Consider the following 22306-nt stretch of genomic DNA (forward strand, 5'->3'; position numbering starts at 1 on the left):
TGATTGTTTGTTGATTCTTTCATCTGCTTGAATAGCATCTGCTGTCTAGACTTGATCTCTCAAATTTCCTTGCTAAACCTCTCCAGCTACATCTTTTTCTCCTCTTTTAACAGACCCCTTTCAATATATTTTGGATTTTAAAAACTACGTCTTTTTCCTATTCATTTCTGTTACATTAAATATATAATGAAATTATAGCAAATTGAGTGTCCATTAAATAAGAATTTAGTATATTATAACTGCAAAAAGTGTTGACCATTTCTATAATTCATTTCTACCACAGGTTTAACAAAAGGTAGATATTCAAAGTTTGTGAGAAGATTTGTAGCTCGGGTGCTCATTGTTGTGGTTCTGTTCGCCGAGCTGGGAATTTGTGTTGCAGACGTTTCGTCCCCTGTTTAGGTGACATCCTTAGTGCTTGGGAGCCTCCTGTGAAGCGCTTTTCTGGCATTTGTAGTGGTTTGAATCTGTCACTTCCAGTTGTCAGTTCCAGCTGTGCGCTGCAGTGGTCGGTATATTGGGTCCAAGTCGATGTGCTTATTGATTGAATCTGTGGATGAGCGCCATGCTTCTTGAAATTCCCTGGCTGTTCTCTGTTTGGCTTGTCCCATAATAGAAGTATTGTCCCAGTCGAATTCATGTTGCTTGTCATCTGTGTGTGTGGCTACTAAGGATAACTGATCGTGTTGTTTCGTGGCTAGTTAGTGTTCATGGATGCGGATCATTAGCTGTTTTCCCGTTTGTGCTATGTAGTGTTTTGTGCAGTCCTTGCATGGGATTTTGTACACTACATTGGTTTTGCTACATTGGTAGTGTACAAAATCCCATGCAAGGACTGCACAACACACTACATAGGACAAACAGGAAGACAGCTAACAATCCGCATCCATGAACACCAACTAGCCACGAAACGACACGACCAGCTATCCTTAGTAGCCACACACTCAAATGACAAGCAACGTGAATTCGACTGGGACAACACTACTATTATAGGACAAGCCAAACAGAGAACGCCAGGGAATTCCTAGAGGCATGGCACTCATCCACAGATTCAATCAATAAGAACATCGACCTGGACCCAATATACCGACCACTGCAGCGGACAGCTGGAACTGACAACCGGAAGTGGCAGATTCAAACCACTACAAATGTCGGAGGAAAGATCACAGAAGCGCTTCACAGGAGGCTCCCAAGCACTGAGGATGTCACCTAGACAGGAGACGAAATGCCTGCAACACAAATTCCCAGCTCGGCGAACAGAATCACAACGAAAGTAGAGATTAGTTTATTTAAAACAAAACATTGAATATTGGAATTAGAAAAAAACCCAAATGTACACATCAGTAGTCATCCCTTAAGCAAGTTTTTGTTTTGCTTTACCTAAGTTTAGAGAAGATCACTACAATCAGAATGTCATGGGTTCAAGCCCAAAACTAGAGATTTCAGTCTATAATTGGCTGGGTACTTCAGCACAAGATCTTGTTGATGACACATTTTTAACTAAAGTGCAGCGAAATTGACGTTTAGGGCAAAAGCCCTTCATCAGGAATAAAGGCAGTGAGCCTGAAGCGTGGAGAGATAAGCTAGAGGAGGGTGGGGGTGGGGAGAAAGTAGCATAGAGTACAATGGGTGAGTGGGGGAGGGGATGAAGGTGATTGGTCAGGGAGGAGAGGGTGGAGTGGATAGGTGGAAAAGGAGCTAGGCAGGTAGGACAAGTCATGGGGACAGTGCTGAGTTGGAAGTTTGGAACTAGGGTGAGGTGGGGGAAGGGGAAATGAGAAAACTGTACTGTCCCCATGACTTGTCCGGACTTGTCCTGTCTGCCTCACTCCTTTTCCACCTATCCACTCCACCCTCTCCTCCCTGACCAATCACCTTCATTCCCTCCCCCAATCACCAATTGTACTCTATGCTACTTTCTCCCCACCCAACCCTCCTCTAGCTTATCTCTCCACGCTTCAGGCTCACTGCCTTTATTCCTGATGAAGGGCTTTTGCCCGAAACGTCAATTTCGCTGCACTTTGGATGCTGCCTGAACTGCTGTGCTCTTCCAGTACCACTAATCCAGAATCTGGTTTCCACCATCTGCAGTCATTATTTTTATATTTTTAACTAAGACCATGTCTACTCTCCAAGATACATACAAAGACCTCATTACATGAACAGAATAAGATCTAGGGAGCTTTCCTAGTCTCTGCGAAGGGTGATATTCTTCAGCCAACATTGTAATCAGACCATTTATTGTGGGGCCTTGCTATGTGTCAATTGACTGCAAATTTTTTTTATCACATTAAACCAATGTGTTACAGTTACAATGTATACAAGATTGTCAAAATCCTTTAAATTTAGGGTAAAATGAGTGTGTTTTTGTGGCCTGCTCAAGTCTGTCTGACAGTAAACCTAAGTAGGATGACTGTTGGAAATTAAAGCCTGTCCAGACTGTTACACTTGGAGACAAGTGCAAGGTAGTTTCAACATTTTGTTTTTGAGATTTCTGTCGAGATGTTTTCAAGGTTTCTTTTATTTTTGGGGCTCCTTTTTATTTTGGTAAGCTGTGTTTAATTTTTAAGGACTATTTTTTCATTCTCACTATCTCATTGATTCAGTGATACTACCAGGTAGTAACAATATTTTCTGAATTTGTATTTACAAACAGGGTTTTAGACTCTCACACATGCAGAAGTTGAATTATGGTACATTTTTTTCCAGGTAGATAAATTCCATTTACTGCAATTTGGATTTCAACCTTGGACTTACATTTAACCATTGAAGTGTTCATTACGGAAAGATCAATAAGTACAATAGCTCCTGAACTTATGGAATACTTGACATTCCACATTGATTTGCAAGGATTCCAGGATTTGAAACTTTTTTGGATCCCTGGTAATTCAGTATTCTTGGCTGATAGGTTGAAATTTGATCCTTCCGATTTGCAGCTTTCCTTTCCCCAATCTTTGCAACCTCCCTCTCACACCACATTCCTCACAGCCACCTTCTACTCCAAAAAAGGCCTTTTGCAGCCTGCTTCTCTCCTCACCCTTTCTCCAGCCTCCAACATCTCCCAAGAGGCCTCCTGTTCCTTCAGCAACCACTTCTTCTGCCCATGCTTGACTTTCTTTGGTTGGCATCCCAGGTCCAACCAACTGGAACGCAAACATCTATTAAAAGCCCCTCCAGCCACAGGGAAGAGGCCACTCATCTCAGACAAAGGCAGCTCTCAACAGCCCCCCTGACATTCACAAGGCCCTCCTCTCAATGGCACCCTCCAGCTCTCAGAATCTCCCACCTCCACCTCTTAATATCCCTTTTGTTCTTGGGTCTCAGCTCTCAATGTCCCTTCTGGTGCTTGGGGGATACATTTTTCTAGTCGATTTGTGGACTTTCTGGGTTGAATCTGCCCAGTACTTGTATGCACTTTGAGCATTGGTTCAGGTTGCTTAAGATTCAAGAGAATAGTGGTACCTGTGTGCTAACAATGGATAAATTGATAAGTTTCCAAAGTTCCATAAGTGTTGAGAATGTCAGGTTGTATTTAAACAATCCATTTATTTCCAAGGTGGACAGTTGAGCTCTCAAAGAGAGGTAATTAGCATTCCAAGTTCAACACATGCATATGTGATTCACATTACCATTGTATTATGAATTTGAAGGCGTGTACTGTACCTTTTAAGAAAGAGTGAATGTTGTTTTGCACAAAGAGATTACAAGCACCTGTCCTACGACTAGTTAGCAGTCTGGAAACCATTGCCACATTTTGATCAGAAAGATGTCAAAGCCTTCTTTTTCATTTGAAAAATTGGCTAGGCAGATGGATAGTCAGAGAACTTGTGGGTAATGCTAGCTCAGACTATGCTGGTAGGCAGAGCTAATGGGGTATTTGCAGCACTGCCATGTGAAGGTCAAGAGATTATGCAGATGTCAAAAACAGGCTATTTTGAGTGTTTATGAATTGGTACCAGAAGCGTATAGACAGCGGTTCAGAAACTTAAAGAAGGAACCAGGTCCAACTTATATTGAGTTCGAAAGAATTAAACATAGTAATTTTGATAGATGGGTGTGTCGTCAAAGAAAGGCACCGTGGGAAAAGATGTGGTTAAAAGGATCTAAACCAGTGGCGTTAGTGAAAGTAGTAAAGGAAACCCCAAGAAAAATCGAGGAGCTGCAGGAGAGTGCACAACCTAGGCAGGGGCTGGGTATGGAATTAGTGCCTGATCTCTGTAAAGACTTAGTCTCTGTGGGTAAAGTTACTCAGAAAAAAACAGGGGGAAGAGGGCAAAACTTTATAATTTTGAGAGACACAGGATCTAGCCAGTCTCTAATAGTAAGCGATGAATGTATTTGCACTCTTTCTGACCTGTTACCTGAGAGAGTGGTATTTTGTGGGATAGATGGACAGAAATGTAGCGTACCCCTATGTAAGATCAGTTTGGAGTGCCAACTCAAGACTGGGGAAGTAACAGTGGGAGTGATTGACGGAGTGTCAGTTCCAAGAATACAGTTTGTTTTTGGGAATAATGTAGCAGGATCCAAAGTGGAAGTGACACCCCTTGTTGTGGAGAAGCCAAAGGAAGACCACAGAACTGAGGAGTTAAAAGAAAAATACCTTGGAATTTTTCTAGACTGTGTAGTAACAAGATCCCAATATCATAAGAAGTGGTGGAGGCTGGTACAATCCAACATTTAAAAGACATTTGGATGGGTATATGAATAGGAAGGGTTTGGAGGGATATGGGCCGGGTGCTGGCAGGTGGGGCTAGATTGGGTTGGGATATCTGGTCGGCATGGACAGGTTGGACCAAAGGCTCTGTTTCCATGCTGTACATCTCTATGACTCTAATAGGTCAAGTTTTGTACCTTCTCAGGTAGGTACATCCACATACTGAATCAGAAAATTTTCTTGTACACGCTTAACAAATTCCTCTCTATCTAATCCTTTAACACACTGGTAGTCCCAGTCTATGTTTGAAAAGTTAAAATCCCGTACCATAACCACCCTATTATTCTTACAGATAACTGAGATCTCCTTACAAATTTGCTTCCCAATTTCCTCTGACTATTAGGGGCTCTATAATACAATTTAGAGGTCTATTAGAGGTAAGATCTCCAGAAATACAGAAGACCATTCTGAGACTAGAGTTTACCAGACTGAGAAAGGAAAGAAAAAAGCCCTTGAGACCTCAGAATAGTTTTGCACGATTCTGAGAAACATTGTCCACATAAAGAACAGAATACCATATACCTGTGATGTGTTTTGCTTTTCAGTAATTCTTTTCGTCTTCTGTCAAAGTAAACATCCTAAGACCTACAATTTCATTGCGTCATCCTTGCAGGTTTGAAGCTGCCTTCGGAGTCCTGACTGAAAGTTATCAATCTCAACGAAGAATCAACAAGTGGCTAGATTTACAATTTGTTTATTTGATTGTAAATTGCTTTAACACACCCTGGGGTCATTGTGATACTATGTAAATGCAATATTTCATAAAAAATTGCACACGTCAAACAAATTTTACAATGCAAAACCTAATTGCTTTGTCTCGTGTTAAACAGTATGTATTTCCTTTGCAGACTGACTGCATCTAGAGCTGAGTTAAATATGGTGGTCCTTGAGTTGGCAGGAACTTGAGCTGCCTGCAGTGTAGACTGCTGGTTAGAGTCAACTGCAAGATGGTAGGACAGCAGCCTTTTTTTTCCCTGTGCTATGCTCGTTGAGTAAAAGTCAGGAGTAGCAGCTCGTTTCGGGAAAAATTATTTCTCGAGCACAGTGTTTTGTCCTCTCTGGGGGGCTGGAGCCTTCCTGTCAATCAGAGAAGTCTAAGGCGCGGCCCTTTAAAAGTGGCCACCTCGGAAAAGCTTCTCATTTCGATTGGGAGGTTTTAATGAGCTCTGGCAACTGCTCGGGTATTTTCTTTCACCCCATGGTTGCAGGGTGGCCACGCTTCTTTTGAGTGCGGGGAATGTTTTACTCGGATATCCTGAAAGAAAATCGACGCCAGCAAATGGATGTCCGAGAGGCTGCCTCTCTCCGCCAGCAGAGGCGGATGAAACAAGCAGTACAGTTCATCCATAAAGACTCGGCGGATCTACTGCCCCTGGATGGTCTCAAAAAACTGGGAACCTCCAAAGAAACCGTAAGTGCCTGTCTGATATTTGCTGTGTGACCAGTGAGGGGATGTTATTTTCCATCACTGGTTATCCTGTTGCTGGCATTTCCACAATATGCGGATGGTATGGAGAGGATTTTAACACACTCCACTGGTACTTAAAGTGGTCTAAACAAGAATTTCTATCCATTTCTCCGGGCGGAGGATTCACAAGTAGTCCTGTGAGGTGCTGGCGTATTATTAAATGTAGATCTTCATAAAATCCTGATTTCTGTGTTTCGTTGTTCGAGTTCTGAAAATATGTTTAAAAATCTCCATACCATCTTCTCCCATTTCCCATTTTTTTTTGTTATGCGAGTGCATCATTTAGAAAAGGAACAAACTGTAATACATCCAATTCAGCAGCGATCGGAATTCTCCAGTCCACAGCGTTCTCAAATTTAAAGTGCTCGTTACAATATGGGGAACCCCTTCATTTGGGGTTGAACTAAACATTAGCTGATCCATTGATGGTGATTTTTTTTGATTATTCGAGAAGTACTCACGATTGTATATTGTATGTGACACTTTGGGTGTGTTCGGCTGCTGTCCAGTGCTGAATTTCACAGCCAAATATCGGGAGAGGTTTAAAACAGGCGGCCAGTTCAATGTTTACATTATCACCTGAAGTCAAAATTGCGCCAGTGTATGCTCGAAGTGATCTGACGGGGACACAAACCGGGCAGCACTCTCAGTTAGAGTAATCAGCCGGGGGCGTTTTCCTGAGGGAAGTGAATAAGGATCATCTCAGAACAGGGTTGAACTAACCGACCCCCAACCTCTATAGACTCTTTAAAGGGATAACCCCTTAGCGTTTATTCGTGAAGAAAACTGGAATACAATTTGATCTATGGAAATATTGCAGTTTAATAGGTGACCAATGGGTGTGAAATGGAATCTGATTAAGAATACTCTTAAAATGTCAATTCTGATTTCATAACTGACCCTTGACAACTCATTAATACATGTGTGGTTTGCCCAGATAATTTTGGAGACATTTTAATATTTTAGAACATGAAACATATTTGCTTGCAAAGCTGAAGACATTTTAATTAATGAGTCACGCCACACAATATAAATTCCAGTTTTGTAGCAGGTTAGCTCCAGTGTTAGAATAACTAGTTGGGAAGTCTAGTCCCCATAATTTCAGAACCCAAAGACCATTTATCCAGAATTTCCCAAACTACCCATTTGGTTCACCTCCTTCCCAGATAAAATGATACATGCATAATAGATTAAGGACTATTTTATGGAAAATGAATTGTATCAGCATTTTAACCGGCACAAATTTAAAACAATACTCTTCAGACAGGAAGGATGGGATGTGGAGTGTTCTACCACAAATCTTTGTTGAAGAAAAATCCATTACGTTTATTAAATAGAAGAATATATTTAAATGAAACTAACAGACAACTGGGATAGTGGTTTATGAGCACTTGAAGGGTTCAATGACTTGTTTCTTTGCGATAACGTTCTATGAAAACATTCCATGCAGTTGCTGAAGCAGACACGTACTACTGTCTTCTCCTTACTTGTATGGTTTTACAGGTTTCAATTTTAGAGGCCAAAGATAAACTAATGATGCTCACATCCATTGCTTAAAGCTGCCCTCAAATTTATTTGGGCTTCCGAGCTGCTGTAACCTGGTTACTGATCCAGCACGATGTCTGTACATCTGTGCCATGTGTGAATAGGACAAGGAATGGTGAGGTTCTTTGACCAATCAGATTCAAGAACCCCCTCTGAAGCAAGTACCCCAAGTTCACTCGATAGCATGTTTTTCAAAGCTGGAACTATCAGGATATCCCACTCTTGTACAGGGTTATCCCTGATAGCAACTTCAGATTTTGTTGTGTAACAGCGCATGCGACCACCACAAGTAGCTGTCAGATTTATTGCATAATAAAGAGTGGTATTAGCCTCGCTTAGTAATTTGGGAAAATATTCACCTCCAATTTTTTTTCTCTTAAAAACTTTCTCTCCTTACTTTGGAATAATGACAATTAGGATTGGTACCATTTTAGCCTATAGTGGTGACTTACTTGAAACGAAAGAATGTATTGAACTGGTCATTGTTATCTACACAGTTGGATGCTGAAGCACTCTTGAATAGGCAAAATTGTTTTGCATGATAATTCTAGATAAAGACTAAGGATGTCAATGTAATTGTTCTTATATGACTTTACTGTATTCTTAAACATTTTCCTTTTAGCAACCACATAACATTTTGCAGAGACGTTTACTAGAAACCAACTTGTCAAAATTCCGAGCCAACAATCGAGAGACATGGTCTTCTAATAATTCATTTCCAGTTCAGAACATAAGTTTTCATCAAACTAAACAAGAATTTCACAAAAAAACACAGGAAGAGGACCTAATATTTGTGCGTTGCAAGGTAAGGCCAGTTCCTATCAAAGGGTATAACATAATTCAACCAAAATGTATAAAATCAATGCCATTTGTATAAATAATCATATTTCTATTTAGGTTACATAAATATGTAAAGAGAAGTAGAAAAACCACATCGGTCCTTTTTAAAATAATGCTTGAAATTGCAAAGCTTGTTTGTGCATTTGCTTCATTGATCCTTGTGTATATAGCAAAAGTCTGATTTGAAGCATTTATTTATTCAATCCTCACTTTGTAAATTATTGAATAAGTTGTTTTCATAATTGATTGGTAGTATTAATGAGCCTTACCTCCTGGAAGAAACCATGTTTAGCACTGAAGGGATTAATGAAGAAAACAACCTGGAAAACAAAAGCTGGAAAATCTCAACAGATTAGCTAAATCTGTGCACAGAAATCGAGTTCAGTTCTGATGGAAGTTCTGTGACCTGAAAAATTAACTGTAATTGTCTTCACAGATGCCAACTAATTTGCTGAATTTTCCTAGCTTCTTATTTCAGATTTCCTGCACTTATGGTATTTTACTTTAGAAAGCTTCATGGGTAAAGATGATGGGTAAAGATGTTAGTCGCCTGAGGACTGACCTCGTATTGACCATGCCTCTTACCCATGCAGTGTCATTCCCATTGTTCCTACACCAATCTTTGTCCATTTAAGTAAACAGTCTCTCTCGCTAAACAACAGCCCATTATCTGTGACCAACACTTTCAGGAGTTAGTGTTTTACAAATCATGCCAGCAGTTTCTCTACCATCGTCCCTGTGTTTGATAAATGAAGTCTGTGCATGTTCAGCCACTTTGAGTAAGCAACCACAACGACTAAGAACATAAAACCCATGAAAGGATCTGAACAGTTGATATGTAAGAGTTTCCCTGGCTATTCCCACAAATGGGGAGCTGCTGTCAGTAATTTTTGTCCTTGTGGCACTCTGAGCACTGTCCACCAACACGCCTCTGTCAGCATCCAATCCTGGCCACCGGACATAAACGTGTCACCAATATCTTAGTTTTGGAAATCTCTGGATGACCCTGGTGGAGTTCAGCCAGTATATGGCAATGACCTTTGCTTGGGACAGTCACTCTTGCCCCTATAACAATGTACTGTTCTCTACTGGTCTCTCCAGGTCCAAAAAGGTCTCAGTTCTGGTTACAATAGCCCTTTGGTTTCTCCCATCACCACCATCTGTTTCAGTTTTGCCAGGACCAGATCTTTCTTTATCTAAAATCTGATATTGTCAGCTGTGACTAGAAGTGTGTCCAGAAAACGTAAAATCACTGTAGACCATTCCAGTGGTGGTGCCACCAATGATGTATCTGCCAGGGGGAGGTGGCTCAAAGCATCCACATTTGCCAGACAATGTTCCAACTTGTAATTGTAGGCACTTTATATTAGAGCTCACTGCTGAATTCAGCCTTAATCTATGGGCAGTACTTCCTTGTCCTCTTTAAGTAGACCCAGCAGGGATTTGTGGTCTGTTATTATTACAAATTTCCTTCTGAATAGCAGCCTATCTGTTCTCTTCCTCAATTTAGGTCTAGTGGGGCTCTGTTGCTGTCTTGAGTCTGCATAGTGGTAGTAACTTCAACGGCTTGCTAGCCTAGATCCTGAAGAAAATTTTAACCGTCTTGCTGAGGTTTGGCTTTGTTTTGAGGTTTTGCTGTGGGCTGACCTATAGTCCCTCTGTTCAGGATATGTCCTGAGTGAGACCATACAATTGCCTTCACCAATTGCTCTTCCCCAGGCTGACAAGGGTGTCCACTTCCACCAGAATGTCCTGCAACTCAAATGATTCACTTGCTGTATTTTCCAATGACAAGGCCAGTTGTGGTGCCTGTTTGAAGTCCAGTTGGGCTTCAGCGAGTACTCGCTTTTACATGGTTACACTATTAATCCCACATACCAAACAGTGTCTCAGCATCTCATTTAGGGTTAAATCAAAGTCACATGGCTCTGCTAGTCATCTTAATCGAGTCAAAAATCTCGATGTGGATTCCTCTGGTTCTTGAATTGCTGAGTAAAACTGATAGTGTCTCAGAATCAGTGGAGGTTTGAGGTCATAATATTCCTCGACTAAATCTGTCAACTGTTGTAATGTTTTAGTATCTGATGCCTCAGAGAATATTGTGCTCCTAATAACTGAAAACATGATCCAAAATCTGTCAGGAGAATTACACATTTTTTTCTCCTTCTCCAATGGTATTTGTCTGGAAGAAATAATGCATTCTTTTCATATACTGGACTCAGTCTTTGATAGCAGGATCGAATCAGTCAAGTTTCTGAAATAAGGGCATGATGCTAGAAATACTACCCGCAAATCAAAGATTACTGTTGTGAACACATTTTTTCAGGACTGAATCCCACTCTGTCAGCACTAAAATAACTCCACTGAGACCAGTATCTCATCACCAAGTCACTCTTTATTTAGACTTGGAGAGTCCTTGACGCTGATCCAGATTCCTCAGACCCAGCTCTCAAAGTGAACAGAATTTCTGACGCTCCTGTTCTAATTTTTTATTCCATCATCAGGAAAAACACCCATTTGGCCAAGAACCAGCGACAAGCACAGCCCCATAGGGGTAACACTCCTGTTCTTATCTGTCATCCAAAGCTCCCTAATAGGACCAGATTATCAGCTCAATCAGGGAGCACATATTTAATGACATCCACATGGCTGACCTTGTTGCAATTACAACATCCTCTGCTATAAAAGGTTGAGTACTCTTGATCTACAGTTTAGCAAGATTGTTATAACACTATTAGTGCTGTTACTACTCACTGATCTTTGACTGCTGATCTATCTTGCAGCCCATGTCTGCATGCACAGTAACAAATGTATCTTGGAAAATTCTGTCTTTTTTTATTTTTTAAGTGTGCTGGAAAAGAGATGAAAGTGCAAATTGACACTGGTTCTCGATATAATCTCATTTCATCTGCCTGTGTGGATAAACTAGGGTAAGTAACATTACTGACTTCAATGTCTCTCATTTGTGGTAGTACTGATTACTTTTACAGCCAGTTATTAGACAGAACTGTGATTTCTTCCTCACCTGATGATATGCACTAGCTTTAGTGTGAATTTACATACATCACTGCAAATGAATATAATAATAAGACATACTGGCTGAAGGCCTTCTGGGATTTGCAAACAACTCAAGCTGAAATATATCTTTCAAAACACATTTAAAGGAGCAATTCCGTCAACAGTGTCTCAAAAATAATTTTCTATATTTACTAACATTGTTTAAGAGGATATGATGGTACCTGTGATAAATTTATGTGGTGCAATAACTAGAAAATTAAAAGGAAATACTTATTCCGAACACTAGGGAGAAGTGATTAGAAACTGACACCTATCTGCTGTAGCATAAGTTTTGTTAAGCAATCAACTTAGCATGATAATGCAATTTGTTGATTGTGGTGTTTCCATGAAATGACTTTAGTAGAAAATTAGTATCCCACGTCACAACATTGATTAACAGTAAATCAAAGTGGAATATGGAGTGAAGAGAAATTGGACAAACTTGAGAAGAAATTGGACAAATTTGGTTTATTTTCATTTGGACATCAGAGGCTGAGGGGCAACCCGATAGAGGTTTACACAATTTTAAGAGGTATGGATAGAATGATAATCATTGTCTTTTTCCTGGGTAGAAACGTCAGTTACTGGGGAACATAGGTTTAAGGTAAAAGCAGGAAATTTTAAAGGAGATGTGAGAGGCAAGTTTTTCTACACAGAGGGCGGTAAGTTGCTGGAATTCACTGCCTGAGGAGGTGGTGACGATGGATATAATAGTAACTTTTAAAAGGCATCTTGACAGATACACGAATAGGCAAAGAATAGAGGGATATGGACTGCGTAGAAGCAAAAGCTTTTTCACTTAGAAAGGCATCATGTGTTGGTGCAGGCTTGGTGGGCCAAAGGGCCTCTTCCTATACTGTACTGTTCTTTGTTCTTTATGATGGCCAAAATGTGAATGGAAACCTGCAATATTGTAATTTAATGTACTCATATGATTTCTTTAAAAAAAATTCATGCATCAAGATGTATGGCAAAGGGCAGTACATAGGATGCAACCAAATTGTATACGAGTAAGAGATGCAATTAAACATAAAATAATTATCTAGCTGCAATGGGGAATTATAAAGCACCCCAAATTCCTGGCTGATTCAAAATAGGGTCAAGATTTTCAGAGAACAGGTCCCTGCATATGAATGGATGCTGCGTCCAAAATGTTAAGGGTTTGTTACAAGTTTGACTGATGATCTGAAATTGTTAGTGTAGTTATTAACACACAGGATTATTCAACAAGTACTAGCCAATCACATAATCACACCTAATGCTGCAGTTCTGAGTATTTCAAGAATGGGCTGGTTGAGTACTACATATTATGAACAGCCAAAGGAACACATTGGTTCAATCAGCCAATGATTGAGACCTGCAGGCTATGTATGTGGCATTTTACTGATATTGAAATTTACACAATGTTTTTCAACACTGTGGTCTTTTGGACCGACCTTTAGCCAGCATCCTGTTAGTAGAAAGTACCACTCATATGGCCACTGCATTGTAGTACCATGTAATGTCTTGCTCAACCTGTTATTCAAGATTTTGAGATTCTGGGATGATCCAAAATATATCAGGTGCCTTTTGAGTTCAAAGGTGGTGACTTTGCCACTTATAAATGTGTGTATTACACAGCAATCAGTGATCTGGTCATGATAGCTCTTGTTCTGCAGAATAGCTTTGATTAATTCTGTTTCTGCATCAAGCTTGCAAGATCAGCAGATGGTTAAGGCCTAACTTATGATATTGCTGATAAAGGCAATTTTATATTGTATGTGGCTATACAAATATCACAAGTTAGTCCTTTTTTTTCTAAAAGCTGTTCCTTGGCTCAATGAGACTCTGTCCTTGATGTTTTTCAGAGGGGCAATAAATCTCGCTGGGCTCCGATCAGTCTGGTAAAGAGATGAAAAGGATTTTGAGAGGCCTTTTGTTTATGTGTAAACAAATGAGACTTCAGGCCAAAGTGGTTGTGTTTTAAAAGTGACCTGTATAATGAATGGGGAGTGGTCAGCTCTCTAGCTCAGCAGTTTTTAAGTTCAGTCTTGAACTGGTTGGAAGTTCAACAGGGAGCTGTGTGGAAACTCTCTCTCTTTTCTTTCCTTCAACTTCAACCTGTAGGCACGTATTCCATTTATACTGTTTTTTTAAAGGGAGTTTGCTTATTGGGACTGTTGTGTATGTTCGGAGCAGCATAATTAAGTCTAGTTGGATAGGTTGCATTCTGTAGGGGTTCTTTATTCGGTTCTTTGTGTTTCACTGTGTAATTTTGTGAATAAATTTTTGTTTGTTTTAAAATCTAGTAGTCAATCTAGCTATCCTACTCTGGGTAATCTTTACTGTACACTTACCAAAACAAATTGCAAAGTTATGGTCTGGGGCTGTCTGCTTAAGAATGTTTTGAGTGGTCTGGCCTAGTCCATAACACAAATTTGAACTAAACAAATCACAAGAGCTCTGCAAATGCTATCCAACTTTTATGTTCAAAATTACTATTTCAAAAGTAAACCAAAAAATATCTTAAAATTATAGGTTGCAAGAACTTATGAAAACAGAGAAGGAGGACACTGAAAAATATGGAATGCCATTTATTTCAAAGATTAGAGGACAAATAGAAAATGTTGGAATTACTTTAGGACAACTCAATGTTGAATGTTCAGCAGCTGTAGTAGGTACGTTTTCAGACTTATTATAAACGTAATTTATTTTATAATTTTACATTTTACTATTTTTGTCATAGATTTATATGGAATGCATTCTTTCTACATCTCCAACACAAGATTCCAGTGGATATTTAGCACAAAAGTATCAATTTGGTTTCAAAATAAGTTGACTAATAATGATATAAACATTAAATTCAAATTTATATACATTTTAACAGTTGGATATTCATCCAGCTGACCCAGGGAGTGCTCTAATATTCTCTCGCCCTGCATGCACACACTGCATATTAATTCATACAAATCATGAAAACATGAAATGCACATTCTTTTGTATAAGGTGATGAGTGTCTGAGCAGACAATTGAATGGGTTATTTGTGGATATTTGTTAATCTTCTATTACAAAGTTTGTATTGTTATCTAACTCAGGTGGGTAGGGCAGTACTCTGGAGAATTGTTGGTGATTGACAAATCAACCAGGCCCACTAGGCAACTGAAGGAGTAAGGGTAAAAACAATGACTGCAGATGCTGGAAACCAGATTCTGGATTAGTGGTGCTGGAAGAGCACAACAGTTCAGGCAGCATCCGGGGAGCAGTAAAATCGACGTTTCGGGCAAAAGCCCTTCATCAGGAATAAAGGCAGAGAGCCTGAAGGGTGGAGAGATAAGCTACAGGAGGGTGGGGGTGGGGATGGGGAGAAAGTAGCATAGAGTACAATAGGTGAGTGGGGGAGGGGATTAACCTACTGCGAATCCTCTTACAAGGATGCCTTCCTTGAAGAAGCTCTCTTCCTCCCTCTACAAGGATTTCAGTGAGTCCCTCTCTCACTGCACCCCCCAGGTCATCTCCTCTGCAGCCGGCTTGGCTCTCTCTCTCTTATTCCTGATGAAGGGCTCATGCTCGAAACGTCGAATTCTCTATTCCTGAGATGCTGCCTAACCTGCTGTGCTTTGACCAGCAACACATTTGCAGCTGTGATCTCCAGCATCTGCAGACCTCATTTTTTACTCGAAGATTTTAACCTACTGCGAATCCTCTTACAAGGATGCCTTCCTTGAAGAAGCTCTCTTCCTCCCTCTACAAGGATTTCAGTGAGTCCCTCTCTCACTGCACCCCCCAGGTCATCTCCTCTGCAGCCGGCTTGGCTCTCTCTCTCTTATTCCTGATGAAGGGCTCATGCTCGAAACGTCGAATTCTCTATTCCTGAGATGCTGCCTAACCTGCTGTGCTTTGACCAGCAACACATTTGCAGCTGTGATCTCCAGCATCTGCAGACCTCATTTTTTACTCGAAGATTTTAACCTACTGCGAATCCTCTTACAAGGATGCCTTCCTTGAAGAAGCTCTCTTCCTCCCTCTACAAGGATTTCAGTGAGTCCCTCTCTCACTGCACCCCCCAGGTCATCTCCTCTGCAGCCGGCTTGGCTCTCTCTCTCTTATTCCTGATGAAGGGCTCATGCTCGAAACGTCGAATTCTCTATTCCTGAGATGCTGCCTAACCTGCTGTGCTTTGACCAGCAACACATTTGCAGCTGTGATCTCCAGCATCTGCAGACCTCATTTTTTACTCGAAGATTTTAACCTACTGCGAATCCTCTTACAAGGATGCCTTCCTTGAAGAAGCTCTCTTCCTCCCTCTACAAGGATTTCAGTGAGTCCCTCTCTCACTGCACCCCCCAGGTCATCTCCTCTGCAGCCGGCTTGGCTCTCTCTCTCTTATTCCTGATGAAGGGCTCATGCTCGAAACGTCGAATTCTCTATTCCTGAGATGCTGCCTAACCTGCTGTGCTTTGACCAGCAACACATTTGCAGCTGTGATCTCCAGCATCTGCAGACCTCATTTTTTACTCGAAGATTTTAACCTACTGCGAATCCTCTTACAAGGATGCCTTCCTTGAAGAAGCTCTCTTCCTCCCTCTACAAGGATTTCAGTGAGTCCCTCTCTCACTGCACCCCCCAGGTCATCTCCTCTGCAGCCGGCTTGGCTCTCTCTCTCTTATTCCTGATGAAGGGCTCATGCTCGAAACGTCGAATTCTCTATTCCTGAGATGCTGCCTAACCTGCTGTGCTTTGACCAGCAACACATTTGCAGCTGTGATCTCCAGCATCTGCAGACCTCATTTTTTACTCGAAGATTTTAACCTACTGCGAATCCTCTTACAAGGATGCCTTCCTTGAAGAAGCTCTCTTCCTCCCTCTACAAGGATTTCAGTGAGTCCCTCTCTCACTGCACCCCCCAGGTCATCTCCTCTGCAGCCGGCTTGGCTCTCTCTCTCTTATTCCTGATGAAGGGCTCATGCTCGAAACGTCGAATTCTCTATTCCTGAGATGCTGCCTAACCTGCTGTGCTTTGACCAGCAACACATTTGCAGCTGTGATCTCCAGCATCTGCAGACCTCATTTTTTACTCGAAGATTTTAACCTACTGCGAATCCTCTTACAAGGATGCCTTCCTTGAAGAAGCTCTCTTCCTCCCTCTACAAGGATTTCAGTGAGTCCCTCTCTCACTGCACCCCCCAGGTCATCTCCTCTGCAGCCGGCTTGGCTCTCTCTCTCTTATTCCTGATGAAGGGCTCATGCTCGAAACGTCGAATTCTCTATTCCTGAGATGCTGCCTAACCTGCTGTGCTTTGACCAGCAACACATTTGCAGCTGTGATCTCCAGCATCTGCAGACCTCATTTTTTACTCGAAGATTTTAACCTACTGCGAATCCTCTTACAAGGATGCCTTCCTTGAAGAAGCTCTCTTCCTCCCTCTACAAGGATTTCAGTGAGTCCCTCTCTCACTGCACCCCCCAGGTCATCTCCTCTGCAGCCGGCTTGGCTCTCTCTCTCTTATTCCTGATGAAGGGCTCATGCTCGAAACGTCGAATTCTCTATTCCTGAGATGCTGCCTAACCTGCTGTGCTTTGACCAGCAACACATTTGCAGCTGTGATCTCCAGCATCTGCAGACCTCATTTTTTACTCGAAGATTTTAACCTACTGCGAATCCTCTTACAAGGATGCCTTCCTTGAAGAAGCTCTCTTCCTCCCTCTACAAGGATTTCAGTGAGTCCCTCTCTCACTGCACCCCCCAGGTCATCTCCTCTGCAGCCGGCTTGGCTCTCTCTCTCTTATTCCTGATGAAGGGCTCATGCTCGAAACGTCGAATTCTCTATTCCTGAGATGCTGCCTAACCTGCTGTGCTTTGACCAGCAACACATTTGCAGCTGTGATCTCCAGCATCTGCAGACCTCATTTTTTACTCGAAGATTTTAACCTACTGCGAATCCTCTTACAAGGATGCCTTCCTTGAAGAAGCTCTCTTCCTCCCTCTACAAGGATTTCAGTGAGTCCCTCTCTCACTGCACCCCCCAGGTCATCTCCTCTGCAGCCGGCTTGGCTCTCTCTCTCTTATTCCTGATGAAGGGCTCATGCTCGAAACGTCGAATTCTCTATTCCTGAGATGCTGCCTAACCTGCTGTGCTTTGACCAGCAACACATTTGCAGCTGTGATCTCCAGCATCTGCAGACCTCATTTTTTACTCGAAGATTTTAACCTACTGCGAATCCTCTTACAAGGATGCCTTCCTTGAAGAAGCTCTCTTCCTCCCTCTACAAGGATTTCAGTGAGTCCCTCTCTCACTGCACCCCCCAGGTCATCTCCTCTGCAGCCGGCTTGGCTCTCTCTCTCTTATTCCTGATGAAGGGCTCATGCTCGAAACGTCGAATTCTCTATTCCTGAGATGCTGCCTAACCTGCTGTGCTTTGACCAGCAACACATTTGCAGCTGTGATCTCCAGCATCTGCAGACCTCATTTTTTACTCGAAGATTTTAACCTACTGCGAATCCTCTTACAAGGATGCCTTCCTTGAAGAAGCTCTCTTCCTCCCTCTACAAGGATTTCAGTGAGTCCCTCTCTCACTGCACCCCCCAGGTCATCTCCTCTGCAGCCGGCTTGGCTCTCTCTCTCTTATTCCTGATGAAGGGCTCATGCTCGAAACGTCGAATTCTCTATTCCTGAGATGCTGCCTAACCTGCTGTGCTTTGACCAGCAACACATTTGCAGCTGTGATCTCCAGCATCTGCAGACCTCATTTTTTACTCGAAGATTTTAACCTACTGCGAATCCTCTTACAAGGATGCCTTCCTTGAAGAAGCTCTCTTCCTCCCTCTACAAGGATTTCAGTGAGTCCCTCTCTCACTGCACCCCCCAGGTCATCTCCTCTGCAGCCGGCTTGGCTCTCTCTCTCTTATTCCTGATGAAGGGCTCATGCTCGAAACGTCGAATTCTCTATTCCTGAGATGCTGCCTAACCTGCTGTGCTTTGACCAGCAACACATTTGCAGCTGTGATCTCCAGCATCTGCAGACCTCATTTTTTACTCGAAGATTTTAACCTACTGCGAATCCTCTTACAAGGATGCCTTCCTTGAAGAAGCTCTCTTCCTCCCTCTACAAGGATTTCAGTGAGTCCCTCTCTCACTGCACCCCCCAGGTCATCTCCTCTGCAGCCGGCTTGGCTCTCTCTCTCTTATTCCTGATGAAGGGCTCATGCTCGAAACGTCGAATTCTCTATTCCTGAGATGCTGCCTAACCTGCTGTGCTTTGACCAGCAACACATTTGCAGCTGTGATCTCCAGCATCTGCAGACCTCATTTTTTACTCGAAGATTTTAACCTACTGCGAATCCTCTTACAAGGATGCCTTCCTTGAAGAAGCTCTCTTCCTCCCTCTACAAGGATTTCAGTGAGTCCCTCTCTCACTGCACCCCCCAGGTCATCTCCTCTGCAGCCGGCTTGGCTCTCTCTCTCTTATTCCTGATGAAGGGCTCATGCTCGAAACGTCGAATTCTCTATTCCTGAGATGCTGCCTAACCTGCTGTGCTTTGACCAGCAACACATTTGCAGCTGTGATCTCCAGCATCTGCAGACCTCATTTTTTACTCGAAGATTTTAACCTACTGCGAATCCTCTTACAAGGATGCCTTCCTTGAAGAAGCTCTCTTCCTCCCTCTACAAGGATTTCAGTGAGTCCCTCTCTCACTGCACCCCCCAGGTCATCTCCTCTGCAGCCGGCTTGGCTCTCTCTCTCTTATTCCTGATGAAGGGCTCATGCTCGAAACGTCGAATTCTCTATTCCTGAGATGCTGCCTAACCTGCTGTGCTTTGACCAGCAACACATTTGCAGATGAAGGTGATAGGTCAGGGAGGAGGGTGGAGTGGATAGGTGGAAAAGAAGATAGGCAGGTAGGACAAATCACGGGGACAGTGCTGAGCTGGAAGTTTGGAACTAGGGTGAGGTGGGGGAAGGGGAAATGAGGAAGCTGTTGAAGTCCACATTGATGCCCTGGGGTTGAAGTGTTCTGAGATGGAGGATGAGGCGTTCTTCCTCCAGGTGTCTGGTGGTGAGGGAGCGGCGGTGAAGGAGGCCCTGGACCTCCATGTCCTCAGCAGAGTGGGAGGGGAAGTTGAAATGTTGGGCCACAGGGTGGTGTGGTTGATTGGTGCAGGTGTCCCGGAAATGTTCCCTAAAGCGCTCTGCTAGGATGCGTCCAGTCTCCCCAATGTAGAGGAGACCGCATTGAGAGCAACGGATACAATAAATGATATTGGTGGATGTGCAGGTAAAACTTTGATGGATGTGGAAGGCTCCTTTAGGACCTTGGATGGAGGTGAGGGAGGAGGTGTGGGCGCAGGTTTTGCAATTCCTGTGGTGGCAGGGTAAGGTGCCAGGATGGGAGGGTGGGTTGTAGGGGGGCGTGGACCTGACCAGGTAGTCATGGAGGGAACAGTCTTTGCGGAAGGCGGAAAGGAGTAGGGAGAGAAATATATCCCTGGTGGTGGGGTCTTTTTGGAGGTGGCAGAAATGTCAGCGGATGATTTGGTTTATGCGAAGGTTGGTAGGGTGGAAGGTGAGCACCAGGGGCATTCTGTCCTTGTTACGGTTGGAGGAGCGGGGTCTGAGGGCAGAGGTGCGAGATGTGGAAACCTATTACTTAGAACTGGAACTTCAATTAGCTCCAGTTAACTCATTGCTCTCTATGGGAAAGGTGCATGATTTTAGCTGATAATAACACTGTAAGAACTAAGAGCAAGAGTAGGCAATTCAACCTCTTGAGCCTGCTCTGCCATTTGATATAGTCATGGCTGATTTCATCTCGGCCTCAACTCCATTTTCCTACCCATCTCCATAATCCTTCAACTCATTAAAAATCTATCTATCTACCTACCTACCTATCTACTGAAATTTACTCACTGTCCTAGTATCCATCATACTTTGGGATAGTAAGTTTCACAAATTCATAACCCTTCAAGAGAAGCAATTTCTCTTCAGCTACTTTTTAAAAATCTGCTACCCAGTGCTAAAATGATAACCTTTCATTCCAGATTGTCTCATATGAGGAAACATCCTTTCTACATCTATTTTGTCAATCTCCTTTAACATCTTCCATACCTCAATTAGAATTCCTCTCATTCTTTTAAATTCCAGTGAATATAAGTCTAAACTTCTCAATCTCTCTTCATAAGCCAAACCCGTCATCTCTGAAATCAATCTAGTGTACCTTAGGCTTTAGGTACACTTGGGACTCATTAAGATTTCCTTGAGCTAAGGTAGGGTTGGGCACAATTGCTTAGTAATCAAACAGAAATTGCATGGACGATTTCTCATTAAGTTCTAAATGTGGGGATTGGTTTCTGTTTAACTCAGATTCTCAGCTGACTCAAAGATGATTAAACAAGTTATTAAAAGGGAGAAAACAGTAATATTCTGCTCAAAATGAACTTGAACCTCTAAAATGAATTGGTGTTTCTTTAAACGGTCAGTGGTGTGATATACAGCTGTGTAGTCCAAAAAAAATCCCATTGTTCATTCTTGCTTTGTACAAAGCAGGTATTGCAACCAAGTTATCAACAAGTATGTTGCACTTGTCCTGAATGTTATTCCTATGATGGGCAGTGGGATTAGCAAAGGTCCTGCTCTTGATCAATGACACCTGATAGAAACATATGGAACTGAGTTAGGGGAAGTAGAGGGTGGAATGTTATGCTCCCAATCACTCACTAACTAGTATCATTTGTGAAAAACGGCCATTTATGTGAGGTATTGAATAACCAATTGCAGTTGGGAAATAACTCTTTCTAGAAAGTATACCTAGTAAGATATAGTTAAAGAGGAAAACACTGTAATCAACATTTTCTTTTAACCACCTCACACTTTCACTGTTATGCTGGAACACTACAGAAATAATTTTTCATGTCTAGAAGTAAAGAACACTTCATTGTCAGTTTTTGCTTCAAATTAAATGCTATCTTCTCTTAACTTTTTTTATATACTATACACATTTTAAAGTGCAGAAACCTACCCATCTTTGGTGATATTGAGCAGTATAACATTTAGTTTATAAAGACACAGTATAATACCATTGGTAGAAATCAATTAATTGTTTTGATCTTGTTGTGAGGCATTTCACATTGAATTATTTTCTTGCTTGGCAGATGATGATGACAAGAATACCCTTTCCCTTGGGCTGCAGACATTAAGGTCTTTGAAGGTAAAAATGTCACAAATAATTTTCTTTTGGGTTTGTAAGAGACACTTTAGGCTGGATTTTCCTGTGGGCTTGGAACACTAACATTGGGGTAAATGGGAGGCTTGAGCCACATTCGCTGGTAGCTACTTTCCTTGAAGTGGACTCCTAATTAAAGGATCAGTGGCTCTTAAGTGTCGACAGCTTGACCAAGACAAGTGGACATTGTTGAGACAAGTCGTGGATCCAGTGGCTCATCCACATGAGTGTGTTCTACTGGTGAAAGTTAAAAAGGACATCAATTTCTTGATGAATGGTTGGAAGGTTTGTACGTGGAGAAACTGGCAATTTAGTGGAGTTCTACATTTGGTGTCAGGATATCTTAGTGACATATTCCCAGAGGTGACTAGGATGTAGGATGGTTGTTGCTCATTGGAGGTGGGTGGGCAGTTAAATAGTTAAGGACCTAATTAGGGACAATTTAGAGGTCCAATAGAGACTATTTTGCCAACAACAGTG

At 42.1% G+C, this 22306-nt stretch overlaps 1 protein-coding gene across 1 annotated transcript in view; it reads left to right on the forward strand.

Annotated features, from left to right (window-relative positions):
* Positions 1–5954: 5954 nt before the first annotated feature.
* The window catches only part of LOC132824295 (nuclear receptor-interacting protein 3-like), a 38313-nt gene continuing 21961 nt past the window's right edge, over positions 5955–22306 (forward strand). The window contains exons 1-5 of the mRNA XM_060838638.1: positions 5955–6128; positions 8353–8535; positions 11418–11500; positions 14145–14284; positions 21756–21811. Of these exons, the coding sequence (XP_060694621.1) occupies positions 5955–6128; positions 8353–8535; positions 11418–11500; positions 14145–14284; positions 21756–21811 (636 nt within the window). The remainder of the gene's footprint in view (positions 6129–8352; positions 8536–11417; positions 11501–14144; positions 14285–21755; positions 21812–22306) is intronic.

This window comes from Hemiscyllium ocellatum, chromosome 18 (assembly GCF_020745735.1).
Source record: "Hemiscyllium ocellatum isolate sHemOce1 chromosome 18, sHemOce1.pat.X.cur, whole genome shotgun sequence".
Classification (NCBI taxonomy): domain Eukaryota; kingdom Metazoa; phylum Chordata; class Chondrichthyes; order Orectolobiformes; family Hemiscylliidae; genus Hemiscyllium; species Hemiscyllium ocellatum.